This window comes from Ambystoma mexicanum, chromosome 1p (assembly GCF_040938575.1).
Source record: "Ambystoma mexicanum isolate Mex_15411 chromosome 1p, UKY_AmexF1_1, whole genome shotgun sequence".
Classification (NCBI taxonomy): Eukaryota; Metazoa; Chordata; class Amphibia; order Caudata; family Ambystomatidae; genus Ambystoma; species Ambystoma mexicanum.
This window is the reverse complement of record NC_090921.1, coordinates 249,283,145-249,300,712: the sequence shown is the minus strand read 5'-3', so window position 1 is coordinate 249,300,712 and position 17,568 is coordinate 249,283,145. Positions and strand designations below refer to the sequence as shown.

The following is a 17,568-nucleotide window of genomic DNA, read 5'->3' as shown; positions in this document are numbered from 1 at the left end:
CAAATAAAAACGTCTTTAAAAAGCCATAATGGAAAAAGATACCACTGCTCACAGAGAAATGTCAGGAAAGCAAAACCTGATGTGTGGGGATGACCAAAGCGAATGTATATTATGTTTCACCCACAAAACTCCTGTAAACATGTGAAAAGAAACATACTTCAGGAAAAACCTGTTCTGGCTGAGTTCTAAACTTCACAATGAAATGCCCCACTTCCAGCTGGATGTCACACCTCCCAGCCAACAACCCTGCAATAAAATGTGATGCTGTTGGAGGTGTCAAACTTCTCTATTCTGCAGACTGGCCGGCAGGAGAGCAGAGATTTCAAAAGAAGGCAATGCTTGGCTAAGGCATGACAAAAAGGTGTGAGCTCTTGCTGCACCCACTTCACAGAGACTTATTAAAAAAAACTCTGGTCACAGGCTGAGCCCAGGGAGACGGATGTGTTAGGAAAGATTTCGTAATTGTGGGTAATTTTCCTTCCATGTGGCAACCCCTAAACTTTTTGCTGTTGTTTTCACCATGATCTAGACTTTGCCAGAGAAGTGCAGCCTTCTGCCGCACTCCTCTGGGCTTTCGCTCCATTCTTACGGGGAAACTGACATGCCCTTAAGACAGTCAATACCGGGAAACGCTGTTTTCCATAGCTACTTTATCATGTTGTGGCTTTCGTGCAACATGACACAAGAGGGCACTGTAAGCTAAGTTACTGCTCTCTTGGGTCTCTAGCCTTCTACAGGCCCTAGATACTCTTTTTGGATTGTAACTGATCGGTGCAAGTGAATCACGGATGGGAATGGTGGCAGCGATCGTTTCTTGTGTTTTGAGCTCCTTTTGGCGTTTTAAGCGCGTTTCTTGCGCTTAGCCCAAAATGGTGGCCTGGCTCCCAAAATGGCCAGACCACGAGGCTCCTTTGTCCTGTCCGCTGACCGTCTTGCTCCCTTCACCTTCCCCAGGTCGAGCCGACCCGGGGCCTTCCTTATTTGGGCATGTACTTTCCCGCGAAACACGGATGCTTTTGCGGGCTTCTACAGGCCTTGTGAGTGCCTCCAGGATGTGGGCTGGGATGTCTTGTCCCAATACACATCCTGGGTGCCAGAGAGTCTAGGGTGGTGTGAATGCCTGGGACCACCGTGGTCCGTGATAGGTCCACGTATGGTGTGAGTGTTGATGAGCGGATCTCCCCTTGGGTCCCCTCCGTTTTGGCGCGAAGGGAACCGTGGATAAGAGGGGGCTGGAAACGCCACTACCATGTCGATCTCCTGAGTTCTCACGAACGAAGGAATACAGGAGCCAAGTATCCTGCAACCACGAGGCTGAACCGAGGAATCGCTGGTGACCCGCTGAAGGACTGCTCCTCTGCACTGCTGTCGCCTTGTGAAACCCTTTTTACCTCTGATCGAACCAGAAGGCCTGTACTGGTATTTCGACCCTTGGAATAGCGGGGACAGCTATTCTCGGCATCTTCACCATCTCCTGCACGTAAGCCTTCGGAAGTGTCTCTGGGCCATCCAGCAGACTGACCAGCCTACACAGGAGTCTTGCTCTGTAACCGCCGCCAGGTTGTGTTGTATTTCGAGTCCTTGTCACTCTCACACGATTCGTACACTTGGCATTCCCAGGTCTGAAGTGAGTAGTGTACATTTGGCTGAGATACCACAGCAGGGCAACGGAGCGGCCGTGTGCAACAAACTGTGCGGGTTCACTTCGTTTGGGACATCTTTCACTCAACTCTGCTGCTGCGGAATCTACAGGACGACGAGACGTCCCCTGCTCTCCTGAACCTGCCAGCACTGAAACTGACGCGGAGAAGCCTGGGTCTGCTTGCATCAGGGACCGGTGAGTAGCATAGCTAGGAACTGGTCGCCCTCCTGCAGGACCCCATAGCTTTTCCCCGCTGTGTCAAAACAGCACGCCTTTCCGTACTCGCGCTCTGCTTCTGCCCACAGTGGAGGCTGCGCTTGAGTCGCGGAACTCTGTTCTTCTTCATTTTCAGGTACTTTTGAGCACGAGGCTCCACTCTTCGTAGGGCTTGGACTTCCTTTTAGTTAGGTGCCTCTGAAGGCGGACTGGGTCTAATCATTATTTTGCACTGCCTGTTTTCCTCCCCTTCTAGGTGGACTACACATTTCGTGCATCTAACGCTTTAGACTTGTTTGTATTTGTATATATATTGTATTGGTTTGGTATGTGTTGGTTTACTAGAGTTTTATTGTGATTTCTCGCTACGGTCATTATTGCAAAGGCCTTGGAATAAATGTGTATATATTTTTAATATCACACCTGTTTGGAGTAGTTTGTAAGTGTCCCTGCTTTGTGTGCTCATTGCAGGCTTTCAGTCACCCTCACCCCTCTTGAGTCCTAGTCTTGACCGCTGCGATCGCTACCCTGATTGGTCTGGCTTGTCCAGAGGTTACCGTGTTCCAATTAATTAGGTTGGCCTTCTGAACATCTGCGCCGCCAGGACAGAGTTCAGAAATCCGTCTTAACAGGATGGCTTTATGGGATGAGGCAGCCTCCAATTGGATGAACAGAGACACTAACAATTGATACTAAAATACTATTTTTGTTTTAGGCATTTTGCACAGCCATCAGACTGAGGATTGATTTCAATTTTATGCCATTGTTCAGGTAATTTCCAGGCAGTTTTGGGGATATAAATTGCATTCACCTGGGACTCTGGGAACTGTAATGGCCAGTTAGACTAGGTTTCTTGCTGATCTGGACATGTGACAAATGTAAAAGTTAGTGAAAAGAAGGAAAATGAAAATAGGAACATGCTTGATAACTTAGATATTCATAACTGTTGTACATTTTATAAAAACAACAAAAAGGTCACACATGACCATGCTACATCATAGGGATTTGGCGGTTGGCTTATATAATTTCCCATGGTCATCTTAAACGGAATATATGTTTTATATGGCAGTGGCTAGTACAATTCTGAAGTTATGTTACACAACTAGTTTTTACCAAAAAGTTGAAATGAGATGAAACAAAGGATGGTAATAAAGGGGAAAAAGACAGATGGTGCTCCAAAATCCCTAATCCAATCCTGACTGGGGGCAGAGAGAAAGAAATAAACTGTCCAATCGTGGCGGCAGCGATTATTGAAGGATACTTCCCCGACATTGTAAAATTAGTGATGTCATTTCTGCTATATAAGGGGGACTGTACTAGGACACAGACACACAACAACCAGGGAAGACAGAAAAAGGAGGAAGGAGGGACGGCTGCTGAAACTTACCATCATTGAGAGTGCAGTGGCCAGACCCTTGCCCTATCTTTCCAGCGTGACCTGAGATCGAGCTGGCTTTCCTGAACCTTCAACAAAGGCTTGCTATGTAAGTAGCAACAAATCCAGCCCTGAATTGCATAAGCCCTTCATTTTTGTAGCAGTGCATCCAATATTCCCCATTGAGAACACCAATTGCCTGTGTAGTTCACTCATCTCCCATAGAAGAATCTTGTGTTTGCCTGTATATGTTAGCATATCCTCATTGAAAAACCTCTAATTTGTTTGTGCAAATCCTTAGTATTTTTATAAGTAAATCAATTAATTCCCCCATTGAATTTCACGGATCGGGATTGTTGAAATTCAAAACCAACCATCCTTGTCTAATGAATATAACCATTAAATTTAAACACTTAAGTGTTGCCTCCAAAGAATCCTTCCCATTGTGAGTTGAAAAGCGAATTTGTCCCGGTGTCTAAATTATGCCCTGCTAAGCGAATTTTCATTTGCCAGTGTCATTCCTACTTGCATCTGTCCTATTAAACCCAAACCATTGTTCCCATTGTGAGTAATCTCTGTTAGCCGCCCCTGTCATTTTCACCAAAAAACGATTTTCCTATGTACCTTTCTCATTGTTGAAAGTGTGTGCTTCATTTCCAGCCCCAGCAAAGTTAATGTGATTTCAATTTTTATTTTTCTAAATATTTCTTTTCAACCTTTAAAAGGCGTTTTTCCTAGAGTATATCTCTTCCCCTATCACATACTGAGTGCGGACTACGCATTGCATTTTCTTCATTTTTCATTGCTCCGAGCTTGCTTGTCACTTCACAGCCCCAGCAAAATTAGTGTAATTTGCTTTTTTTGTTTTTTCTACAAAATTCTTTTAACCTTTGAAAGCTGGTTTTTCCTAGTTTATATCTCTTCCTCTACTATACCCTCCTGATCACAGAGTCTGAATTGCATTCCCTTTATTTTTTTGATTTTCTTTCTCATGGGCTGCCTTTGTTCAAATCGAATTTCTTAAGTGTGCTAGCTAGTCTGTCTTGAAGCCCGATTTGTCCTTTAGTGTAAGCAGCCCCCTTGTGTGCTGTACCATAGCAGTAGTATTGATCCTTGAAACCCCATGTTACCATTGTTGCAGGGGGGAGTGCTTAACTGTTGGTGCTATCAATTTGTGGTAAATTGTTCTTTTTCTGTTCTGCCATAAAAAACAGAATTAACTGTAATAGTATATCTTAACCTAGTTGTTTTGTAGAGCTTATTGCATTTTGTGTTGCCACAACATTAGTGGCTGTATAATTCTTTGATTTTCCTTTTTCATTAAATAATAAATATTTAATTGATACACACTGGCCTGGTTCCTAGTCCATTGTAACACGGGGTGTTTGTGGAGGTTGGGTGCGAGACGGGTTGGAGGCCTACTCAAAAAAAATCATAGTATATTAAAAATAAAAAGCGCTTTATTGTGCACGACATCCATTGTAGGGGAAGGAGTTCCCTAGTTGGCGTGTGCCGTGTAATCAACCGTGACACCACGCCCAATAGTATCCCATGGTACTGACTCTTTATTGCTAGAAATAAAAGGACACAAATTAGAAGATTTCTTCAAGGACAAGTTTATTGTACATTTTTTCACAGCCATAATCACTCGTGGTTTCAGTTCTTCACATCGCGTTTTCCGGGGTGAACACCCAGTGCTTAAACTGTGGAGGAGGGGAGCACACAGGCTTGGAGGAGGAGAGTCAATTGGGATTTTTAGACCCATAATTGTCCTGGAAAGAATCATCCACTGAGCCATGAGCATAAGTACCCAAAAAGAGTACTTTTATACCTGAAACATGTCATCTTAAGGAACTGGTCTGGGAGATTTCGAAAGACCCAGACAGTTAAAAACCTAATATTTCCATGTTTGTTGCATATCCTAAGATGCCGGGAAATTGAAATGGCTGCCGACTGTAGGGAATGTATACTGACTGACGTCGGAGGGGAAATCCCACAATGCAACAGTGGATTGAGAAAGGACCGGGTTTGGACCGTTACTCATCTTCGTTTCCAAATTTTGATGGAAACGACTCCTTGCTAAACAAAATGGGCCTGGAGATTCCCAAGAAATGGCCTTCGTCTAAGGTGGCCCAGGTTATCTTCCAGGTAGCATTGGGAGAGCAGGGGGAGGCAAGTCTCGACGGGTTTACCTCTGCGATACTGCATCAGCGTGGTTGCCATTCTCAGAATAGTACGAAGCACTACCAGTACCCAGCCCGGTGCTTGTAGGCAATGCTAGACTCGCGACTTTACGCTGTGGGATCTGTGTGCCCCTCCCTGCTCCCTTGGACCCCTGAGAAACCTCCCCTGCTTCCACAGGTTAAGCACTGAGCTAGATCTTCGTAAGAGATAAAAACATGTTATTTATTTTACCCAGAGTTCTTTGCCAGATGTTCTCCTTCTGCAGCAAAGCACTCTGGGTGTAAAAGGCAGATGGCACAGTGACAGCAAGATGGTGGCGTCAAGGGACTACCAGCATTAGACATATTGCAGCAGTATCAGAAACCCAGGCAGTTTTACCAGAAACCTGGCAGCATTGGCAGGCACTCTAGACACCCCACGTCTAAAGTAACCCCCGCCCCAACCTGAAGGTGGGCATTTCATCTACATGGCATCCCTGTAGAGTCTCCCCATTCCCCAGTGACCTCCACCTGAGGTTACTATGGAAGTTATTATTTCTTAGATCTGTGCACATGCCGGAAAGTTCCTAAAAGACGCTGCGCGCCAGTGGCCACTCTGCACTGCTACCTTTTGGTGAGTAGTGGGTTGCTTGCATCCAGTACTTTTGGGGTTAATAATCCCTAAAAGGTGAAAGTTAGACCTCCAATCTTGCTAATTTCCTATACAGTTCACCTTCCAGTCAATGCTACCTTCCCGGTATAGCTAGTATAGCTTGGCGCAGTCTTCCACTATTTTGGAAACAGATTTATTTACTAAATTGTTTCAAAGGGGAAAAACACACCCAAACGTGAAGATTGCCACAAATTGTGCCTCAAAATTACACCACATGCCTAAAGTGCCAGCCAACGCCATCCCAAGCTCACCAAGACAATCTGGGGAAAGGATGGTCCCGCCATCCTGAAATTTCAATCCTCATCCCCATTCTCCAACAGCTTGAACCACATCACCCCCTGTCCATTCAGCCCAGTGACTTTGGGAAGGGGGTAAACGGCAGACATGTCTGCTGCCCCTGCCCCTCGCGAGGCAGAGTGTCATTTCCCTCCAGAGTGACAAGGAACACACTTCCCGGCATCCTGGCAAGAGCTTTTACAGTTCCATTTTAATTCCAACACACCAATATTACAGTTTTATTTTTAATCTTGTGCCATTCCTTCAGCTTCGATCTTGAACCCCGAATATTTCTTTCCTTTATTTTAAGGGTAGGGGTCACGTCAGAAGAAGAGACGGGGACTGGATAAAAGTTCAAGTGGGCAGAAGATATGAAGTCACGAGGTTTACTCATATACTGGAAAAAAATACGTTCTGTGCTATAGCTAATCCGCCTTAAAGACAACACAGGACACCACGGTCAAGTAATCTGCCCCAGCCAAGTGGGCGTCGACCTGAAGGACTATCCCTGCAAGACCGGCCAATAAAGACACCCAGGCCCCCCTCCGCTCCCTTCAAGCCCCCACACAAGTCCCTATCCCTGGATCAACTGGAGCTCTGCCTGCAAGATCAGTGCCTCACATGCCAAGGGCAGAATGTGCTGGTAGACACTTATACCGCAACACCGCCCAACCCCGTCCAAATAGGATGGAATCTTTGAAGGGCCAGCTTTAAACAGAAATCAGGAGCGTGCACAAAATGTACTACTACCCCACATGCTCTAAACCAGGGTTTCCCAACTCCATGCCTCGAAGGCCGGATCCATGTCAGATTTCCATGATGGCCCTCATTAATATTCATGAGATGCATTTGCATACAATGATTCTAAATGTATGCAAATCTTTCCGCATGAATATTAATGAGGGATATCAAGAAAACCCATCTGGTTTTCGTCCCTCGAGGCCTGGAGTTGGACAACGCTGCTCTAAACCCAGGGGTGCAGACAGCGGACACACCCTCCACCTCTTCAATTTACCTGGGGTCCTGCAGTGACACAACAGTCTACCCTAGGCTGTCAACTCGTTGCTGGAAGAAACCTGCACAAATAGTCTTCCTTAGCCTAGTGCCCTCATTTGGGAAATAGAGGCTATGTAAAGCATTTCAATGGGATCAAGAAGGCCAGGTCCCGAGCGAGCTCTTATGGCAATCCATTAACTACAAGTGGAAGCCAGTGTCTCCCCTTAACACATTGCAACAGAGGGTTAAAGCAGGTCACACACCGGTGACATGTATGCCAATGGCCAATTGGACAGGCCCCTTGTTGCCCTCAAGATATTCTAACTGCGAGTAGGAGCAACAGTCCCGGCGCACCAATGCCTTCCAAAGCAGACATGGAGCCGTTTCCTCATCAGGGCCCATAGTTAACCTGATTTTCAAAGGTTTGAATCACTCGATTGTCGACAAAGCTGTGAAATGCTGAGCTCTTAGCTGCTCGGAATGGTGCTTATTTCTTTTTAATGTTTTGTTCCAACCCTGCATAGATTTTTCAGTTAGTCCAATAAAAGGTATACAAATCTGCAACTTGTGTGACTTTTCTCCACATCAAAGACAGACAATTCTGCCACCTCGTGGCTATTTAAGTTTACTGCCACTCTGCTGATTCGAGGATCTCTTAATCCTCTGCTATTTTATCTGGACCAGCACAGGCAGTGCACAGATCATAAAATGCACACGCTTTTGGGAGCTCTGAGAAATCCCCTCTGGCTGGAACAGTCCTCTAGTTCGCCTGTGACTCCTTTCCAGGTTAGATCACTAATTGGGTGCTCTTTGAATTCACCTCCACCTCCGTGCGGTCCTTTCTACGGCGATGCATTGGCAGGTAGGTCCGCTACTGGAACCTACAACCACAGGTGGCAATGCAGCTACATGGCCACACAAGTTTAGACTAAGTCACAGCTTGCTACACGTCGACGACTTAAACTCCTGAACTGACTATATGTGTGCCACATAACTGAGGGCCACTTGACTGTTAGTCATATTACCTGCTGTGAATGGCAAGGAGTGAGTTGTTGGGCCCAACAGACAGAGTGGGAGTGGGGGAAATCAACCTGTGGTTGCTGGTCACCATCATGGCACTCGATGCTATACAACAAGGAGAGTGGGGGCCTGGGAAGATGGTGGAGGGGGGTACACAGCACAGAGACAGAGAGAGCCGAGGGGCCAAAAGAGAGGAACAGTCAAAGCGAAGATGTGTGTCCCCCCACCACTTCCGGTGGGTGCTGTTCCCTCGCCCAGGTTCTCAGACCCGATTCCCGCCGGTCTCTCCTCTACAATCCACATCCGTGAGATCCCCAGGCCGCCAATAAGACCCTCTGTCAGGGCTCCGGAACCCTCTGCGACGATCCACAGTTCTGCAGTTCCTGGTCCCTCCCCCAGGACCCACAGTCCTGTGGCCCCAATCCAGCCTCCACAGCACTGGCACAGCTGGCCTACCTTTGACCCACAACCTCCCTGTAAATCCGACCATTAATAGAAGCCTTTGGCCCACAGTGCCTCCCCCAAGGAATGAAGCCCTTTGGCACCCGGTCAATCCCTTAAGATCTGAGATCCACACTGAGGTCTCCCCACTTCTAACATGGCCAGCACAGAGGCCTGCTCAATTCATGAGGCAAGGCCACCTAACCCCTCCCCGGAGATCCACTGCGATGGGTCCAGCACTGCCATTCTGCGTACTGTGCTTCTGGAATCCTGCTCAAAGATCATCAGTGCAGGGGGACCCGTAGTCCTGCCACCTACATCTACAGTGCCATGACCCCCCTACCCCCCGTCATTCACCCTGCGCAAGGATCCTCCTTGCTAAGACCATGGTCCCTCCTCCACGATCCACAGGCAAGTGCACCGGACCCTTTGCCAGTGGCATAGCGCTGCGCCCCCCTGCTCACCCATGCACAGCGATGGGTTCATCAGACTCTATACCAGTGGTCTTCAAACTGTGGGCCTGGCCTAGGGGTCCCCGCAGGATGTCATGACGCTCTTCAAAAAGGGAGTACAGCGACTGCTTTTAATAGAAAATATACACAGATAAAGCATCTGACAGGGGCACAGCCACAGTATTTTAACTCTAGGGGGGCAGGGGGCTCCGCATAAAAACGTTTGAATACCACTGCTCTTTACCAAGATCCAAAGTATAGGGGAGTCCTTTTCGTTCCCGTAAGACCAACAATGCTGAAGCCCCTTGTCCCCCCCCCCCCTCAAAGATCCACAGCACTGTGTTCCCCAGCCTCAAAATGAAAATCAACATCGTAGAGTTACCCCTCTGGTTCCTCCCCGACCCATTACTAAGAATCACCATTTCCTTATCCCCATCCCGTACCCGGCGATAAAGAATAAGACCATGTGGCCCCTGCGGCGCCTCAACGGCACCCCTGGGGACACACCCCCAATGGCTCCGTCGGCCTCTTGGGGAGATAGCCCTGGGGCCACATATTCTCCCTGGAAAAGGAGACCGCCCTGGTGCCCCGGGACGATGCGCCATGGTAGCTGAGCCCTCCAATCAATGAAGGAGACGGGTGCCCGAGCCCTTCCTAAAAGGCATACACTTTAATGCCCTCCTGCCCCCCCATTCGCACACCCACCTGAACCTAGAGTGTCCTATTAAAGTATTGACTTGTAATAAAAAGCGCAAGACCAACCCCCCAATATTTTCAGCCACCGTACCAATGCACAGGAGTTCTGTCCCTTCCTCGATATCGAAAGCAGACTAACAAAACAAGACTCACCAGGCAAAGATCAGGGGGCAGAGCTGCAGCAAGACCGCCAAGAGTTCAGCTTCCCACCTCCCCCGCAGGGGCGGGGGCATCATTTCCGGGCATCGCCTTTACCCATCGGGACCTAGCTTACTCAGACAGCGACCACCATCCCAACAGAGAAAACCTTCCCCCCTTCGGTTTCAATCGGCAGTGATGGCTAAGGTAGATGCTGGAATTATTTGGGGCGCGGCCCGGAGAGGAGGCACAGGAAGGGACTGGAATGAAAGAAGTGTGGTGTCACTCCTTTTGTGTTCTAGAGATTTGTTAAATGCCACCCCATCATTCGCGGTGCCCATCACCCGGCAGCGCTCCGACGCCGCTGGCAGCAGCGCCCATCTGTGTAATTGTCGTTTGCGACCGAGTTACCACGGTAAGGAATGTAAGGTTTTTGCCAGCCTAAGATTGTGAAGAAAGGCGCTCCCAACAAGTGACGGGCATCGCAGGCGCTACAAATTCTCAGAATGTGGTGTGCCTGGTGCTGTACAGCAGTCTGGCTGAGAGGGCACGGGGAGATCAAAAGGGGTCCACCCCACCTCCCATTCTAAAGAGGGAAGGAGCTGCAGCGCAAGCTCTGCTACATCGACACAACGTGTGCCATAGTTTCTTGCTGTGCTACACACAAACACTGCGTATGGAGACCCGAGCAGTGCTTTCAGCACACCCACGGCACCTGGGTGCGGGCATCCCATTGCTGAGACGAAGCCCACCGCACACCCTGAGAATCTGCAGCCGCCAATGATGGTTTGGCATTTCCCTGCACGTCTAGGTCCCTTCCCACCCACTGTCCTCCGAGCACACCCTGGAAAGTTTACAGAGTACAATAAAAGGAATGTTACAGAAGCGTTTCATGTGTATCTAGCGGCAGAGTGGGATAGGAAAGCCCGGGTAGCGACCTGCTGTTGCCTTCCCCTTTCTCTGCAAATGATGCATTAATTCCACAGCCTGTGCACGCCAGCAACCTTTGCATCTAGGAACCCTTCAATGCAGCTGGGAGATAGGCGGTGCCAGACACTGAAGAGACTGGGTGGGAAGGCTATACAGGCGCCCAGAAAGGGCACGCCTCTCGGAGCTCGGCTCGCTCCTGGCTTCATTCTATCCCACTTCTGCCACCAACACGCACAATTGGTCCTCCTACATCTGAATTAAGACATTTAAAGTTCGCGAAAGGTACAGAGGGACGTAAATTAAAATACACGTCTAAAAATCCTCTAGTAACAAAATTCTACGTACAGACAAAATATATATAATATATATGTATAAATAACAAAAACAGATTGTTGGGCTATATTTACAGGACACACACGTCTTGCACACGCACACGCACACACTGGGGGGCTCCGGCGGGGCCCCCCGGTGAAGGGGGGGACTGGAAGATATGGCTGAGATATAGGAAATTCGGATCCCTCGAGCCCTCCCTGGTCGTCATGTTGGGAAACGGCTGTTCCAGCGAATCCCTTAGGTGCTGAAGTACACTGCAGAGGAAAGAAAGGTGGGAGAAGTCAGTCACCATAGACAAGAACATCAGTCACCATTGAAAAGAAACACCAGGAGGAGACGACTATCATTGCAGACATAAGAACCAGTGCGTGTAGATCATTTTTAGAATAAGTAAAAGTTACACACCTGCAAGACTAGTTCTACAGTATCTGAGATTTTTAACAGTCAACCAATACAAATCTGACCTGCCACCAGGTAAAATTCCAGTGCATTTTTCAAACAATATTTTCACCTTTAAAACTCTATTAAAAAAACATCATTTTATGTTCCACATCCTATTTAAGAAAAGACCCAATGCCTTTAAAATCCCAAACGTATCCAGAGTTCAATCTCAGATCGTCATTCTCCACAATCCTCACCACTACATTTTAGTAGCAGGGAGGGACTGGAAAATATTATTCTCACTGTTTTTTATTGCATATATAGGTGTACTTAGCAAACACATTGCTGCCAGCTTTCATTAATTATGCCATCATAACCGGTTTACAGAAAAAGCACGTAGCAGATCATTGCCAGTTTAACTTATGCCAAGTTGGCACATCAAGTTCATTGTCTTGCAACAATGACATACATTATTCACCGCAATCGTATTTCTGGTGCTTGTATCTACTTAGATTCACATGATGTGCATATAGTCTGGCATCTAGTGGTAATTGCAGAGTATTGCATTTTTTTTAGATCTAAAAACGACTTTGACCCGGGCTGCCTGTAACACTAGAATGAGTGAGTACAGAAGAAAAGAAGTTCTAAGATGTCTATGTTCCTTCAACGCCAATAGGGGAGGAAGGGTGGGCGCATGTGAATCTAAGCTTATACAAGCACCAGAAATACTATTACGCTGAGTAATGTATGTCTTCTGATGCTTGTGAATCTGCTTAGAATCACATGCTGTGCATAGACTAGGAAGCAGTGACAGGAGATGGCGGTGGGATGCCTAAAGGAGCAGCAGCAAAGGGATGTCTTAGCACCGCCTGACCCACCTGAGAATCAGTCTTAGAACGTGTATCTAAGCAGTAATGTTGAGTGAAGGCGTGAACCGAACTCCTGGTAGTCGCTTTGCAAACAGAGTCCAGAGGAACATTTGCAATGACAGCTTTAGTAGCTCCTGTGCCTCGAGTAGAATGTGCTCTAGGCATAAAGGGTAAATCTCTCTTAGCCAGAGAGTAGCACATTTGGATGTGTTTAACACTCCATCTAGAAATTGCTATGTGTGTGGGAGAACAGTCAATAGGGTTGATGTTACGAGTACTGCACCATTTGACAAAGCACTTCCACTTACTAGAGTAACAGTGTCTGGTATTAGGTTTCCGTGCCTCCCTAAGGATGTCCATACACCTTTGAGACAGCTGGAGATGCCAGAACTCTAGAACCTCAGGAGCCATGCTGCTAAGTTGAGAATTTGGGGGCATGGGTGTAGAGGTGTCCACTGATCATGGGACAGCATGTTGTAGGGGCAAGGCAGCTTCAACAGAGGGCAAAGAGAGATTTGCATAAGATGTAAGAACCACAACTGACGAGCCCAAATTGGTGCTATCAGGATTGGTGCAACTTGTTTCTGGTGCATCTTGAGAATTATTCTGTTGAGGAGAGAAACTGGGGGAAAAGCATAGGCAAATCAGCCCGACCATGTGATCTAGAGACTGTTTCCCTTGGACATCCTTTGGGGATACCTTGAGGCATAGAGACTGGGCAGGGTGCATTCTGCAGTGTTGCAAAGAGGTCGATATCCCCATTCTGCACAATCATTGCATAAAATGTGTTCATGCACGTGCCACTCATGTTCTACAGGTAACTTCACGTCTCTGCAGGGTACATTGGCTAGAAGATTGTGTTCCCTGGAACGTGTTGTGACAGGAGCAACATATTGTGTTGGCATGCTCAATGTCAAGTGCTCCGAGACAGTTGGGACAGCTCTGGAGAACGAGTGTCTCCCTGTTTGTTCAAGTAATACATGGCTGTGGAGTGGTCTGTGAGCACTAGAACCGTCTTCCCTTGCAGTTGTGTCTGAAACGCTTTGAGAACTTTGAATACAGCAAATAGCACTAACAAGTTGATATGTCAATTTGCTACTAATTATGCCATGTGCCCTGCTGTGTCTGATGTAGAAGGTGAGCTCCCCACGCTGACAGGGATGCATCCATACAGAGAGTGGCTTCCACTGCGGTGGTGAAGGTTTTGCCCTTCAGAAGGTTGTCCTTCGACCACCACTGCAGGGACAGAACAAGGGTTTTCGAGACAACCACTAGATCGTCCCACTGAGCATTTGCCCGACACCATTGGCTCGAGAGCCACTCCTGCATGTGACACATGCGCAGGCGGGCATGTAGAACCAGGAAAATGCAGGATGCCATATTTCCTAATAGCTGCATGGCTTTTTGTATGGTTATCTGACAACTGGCTACATACTTCTGTCCGAATTAGTGCCCCCAGAAATTGTTTCACTTGGCTGGGGACAAAACTTGATCTCTTCTCGTTGATGGAAAACCACAGTTGGAACAGAAGGTCTATAGCCTTTAGGTGTTCCGTAGACACGCTTGATGTGTGTCTTCAGTTATGAGCCAGTCGTCTCGATATGGGTACACGGGAACAGACGGTCTGTGCAGGTGAGCTGCCATCACTGCCAGTACCCTGGTAAAATCCCTTGGGGCTGAGGCAATGCCGAAGGGTAGTACTTTGAATTGATAGTGAGTGAACTTTAGGTACTTCCTGTGTACTGGCAACATTGAAATATGAAAATATGCATATCGAAGGTGGCCATGTAATCCCTGTGCTTCAACAACCGAATAACGTCCTGCAGAGTTGGCATCCTGAACATTTGAGGCTTGACATACTTGTTTGCAGTGCACAGGTATAATACAGGGTGCATGTTTAGATCATTTCTGGGTACAAGCAAGTATATGAAATAAATACCCTTGTTTACCTGATCTGGGACATGTTTGAGAACTCCCCTTTACAGCAGGGCCTCTGCTGCTTCTTGAAGAATAAGGAGATGGTCTGGAGAAAGCCATCTGTTCTTTGGCAGGTGGTATTGAGGTGTTTGAAGAAACTCGATGCAATAACCGTTGCTTACAGTCTTGAGCACCCACACCTGCAGTGATCCCCCCCATGCTTGGGTGAAGCATGTTATCCGACCTCCTACTGGAGAGGCATGGGAGGGGACCCGAATCGTAGAGTCATTTGCTGGCTGGGGCAGGGGAGTCTCTGGCTGCTGCATTTCTACCCCTTCCTTTGCCACGCTGATATCCATGTTGTTGAGGGGTTTAACAAGAGCTGGAAGTTCCTTGGTCAGAATTCCAGGGTGATCCCCTTGTACCATAGAAATGGTGCCGGAGAAGGATTGCCCACAAAAGGGGCAGCGGTCATTAAATACCCTGCGTTGCACATACAGCCTGCTAGAAATTTGGTTGAGAGATTTCAATGTCTCATGCTCTTTCTTTGCCGTCTCAAATGTGACGTCCACTGCTTTGCCAAATAGAGCAGACTCCTCAATGGGTTTCTTGATGATCATGGCCTGCATCTTGGGTTTAAATCCAGAGTTCTTAAGCCACGCATGGTGTTTCACAAGAGTTCCTTCCATCAACACCCATGCCGCCGTCTCCGCAGCATAAAGTATGTTTTTTAAAATGTTTTGTATGTCCTGACGTCACTCGCCATCACGTTTAGTTGCGATTTATTCGGTTTAGGAACATTCTGAAGACCCTCCTGTACCAGGCCCCATTGGACATCACTGTAACTGGCAAGCAGAGTGGTATTGTTTGCAATGCGTGTACGGTAGGCCACAGAAAAAATTACTTGCTTGCCCAGGGCGTAGAGATTCTTACCGCCTTTAACAGGTGGAGACTCAGATGAAGACAGGGGACCACCAGTGAGTACGAATATAAAGTGGAAACACGCGCGGATTCACCGCCCGAGTAAGGGAGTGTGCAAGCAAAGAGGAGGCAATACATTTCTTAATGGAGTTAGGAAATGGGATAGCCTGACTGACAGGAATTGTTTATCTGAGGATACCCTCCACAAGGTCGGAGTCAGGCACCAATGCCTGGGTGACCATTTTGAAATGGTCCACTGTTTTCTGAAGAATATTGTTGAAAAGCAGTTGGTCAACAATAGGGGAAACTCTGCGTTGGGAGACAGGAGGGGTTCCCAAAATATGATAAGAGTCAGCCTCATGAGCAGGGGTCAATTCCCCTGGGCATCTGTAGTAAGCCAAGCATCTGGGTCATGAGAAATAGGGTCTTGGGAGCACTCATGATGATTCGGAACACCATCACTGTGATCAAATTGATCATCCTGAAAATTGTCCGGGATTTTTTGTCCAGGAGAAGCAGGGTGAGACACAGGGGAATGAAGCCTAGGAGGCTTGCAGGGCCTAAGATGCCCCTCAAAGGAATGGGACCTCTTGAGAATTTCATCAAATTTATCCTAAAACCCAATACATTGAGATAATTTGTCCATGCACTGTTCAAACCTTTCCATAGTACAAGACGTAGTGGCTGGGGTTTCTGGAAGTGGAAAAACTAACAGCCTGCACTGGGCCTTTGGACCATGTAGGGACTGGGACAAAGGAGAGGAGGCCTGTGCATAACCTGAGGGCAGAGAAGAGGCTTTCTGGGGACCGGAACCATGTGAAAAGTACTTAGAATGCTTTTCACTCAATTTTGGGTGAGTTCGATGTATCAGAAACAGGCGTCGTAACTTTAGGTGGAGGCATCCTGAGAAACGGAAGACTTAGTACCATGTGCCAACCGCGACGGCAGAGGAGCAGCGGGTCCTGAAACCTCAGTTTCACCAAGCCGTGCAAAATGTTCGATGGGCCTACAGGTGCCGGGGGCTTTTTCGACAATACCGTTGAAGGCTGAGGGGTTGTGTGTTTAGCCTTGGTGTGAGAATGTGTTCGGCATGCTTAATGGGGCTGGGGACGCGCCCGTGGGAGTCATCCGACAACACAATGATGTCTTCAGCCTCTGAACTGGAGCTGTGGCTGCTAGGAGAATCATTGTCCGAGCCGCTGGCGCGAGAATGTGAATCGGCCTGCATGCCGTAGACCGGCCCCCACTTTTGTGTGCCTTTCTTTAAGCGTCTTCGGCCTAGAGAGTCGGCAGGCTTTTCAATGCTGCCCGTTGTGGTCACAAGGTAAACAGTTATTACACTCCCCATGAGTGTCCTCCCACAGAAACCTCCTGTTACAGGAAGTTCTCTCCATGGTAAAGTTGAAAAAGAGCAGCCAGACAAGAAGGAAGAGGGAAAAGAAAGAAAAGGCATTCTCTAAAGAGAAATGTCGAAAATAAAAGGTCCCCTCTGTCCTTAGTCTAAAGGGTGAAGCCTGAGGGCAAAGGCCGGTGGCAGCCGTCAAAAGTCAAAGATTGAACCGGATGGCAAACAGGAACAGTCATTCGAGAATCCTTCCAAGGATGCGTCGAAGACACGTGGAATAGAAATAAATCTTGTTAACACGAGCTCCGCATGCAAGCGACTGACCAGAATGGCGGGAAAAACAATCTGGGGGACATCAACGCGTGAGGGCTAATGGGTACAATACACGTCACGATGGGGATAGTGTTACAAGCATGCACAGGTTGACGTCCGTTTTCAATCTTCGAAAAAAAGATGTAGTACTCTACGATTACCACTAGATGTTGGACTATATGCACAGCATGTGATTCTAAGCAGATTCACGAGCATCAGAAATGTAGTTTCTGTTCGGTCACACACCAGGTCTTATAGGTGTCCTTAAACCATTATTGTCACCCATTATTGTCTGGTAAAAGTACTTAATATGCCTGGCTTTCACACCAATGTCAGGATTTGTATTCATTATAAAAAGCAAAAACACTTTACAGAGGACATGGGTGCGTGCCTAGCAATTTGAATTGATGGATTTACAAGGGAACAAAAAACAAGGGTTAGTTATCACAGACAGGTTATAGTAGTACACAAAA

The 17,568-nt window shown here is 47.5% G+C and overlaps 1 protein-coding gene across 1 annotated transcript in view; it reads right to left on the bottom strand.

The window, feature by feature from the left end:
* Positions 1 to 4,833: 4,833 nt before the first annotated feature.
* VAMP2 (vesicle associated membrane protein 2) overlaps positions 4,834 to 17,568 on the bottom strand; it is a 267,674-nt gene continuing 254,939 nt past the window's right edge. Inside the window, exon 5 of the mRNA XM_069646469.1 lies at positions 4,834 to 11,604. Within this exon, the coding sequence (XP_069502570.1) occupies positions 11,588 to 11,604 (17 nt within the window). The 3' untranslated portion in view covers positions 4,834 to 11,587. The remainder of the gene's footprint in view (positions 11,605 to 17,568) is intronic.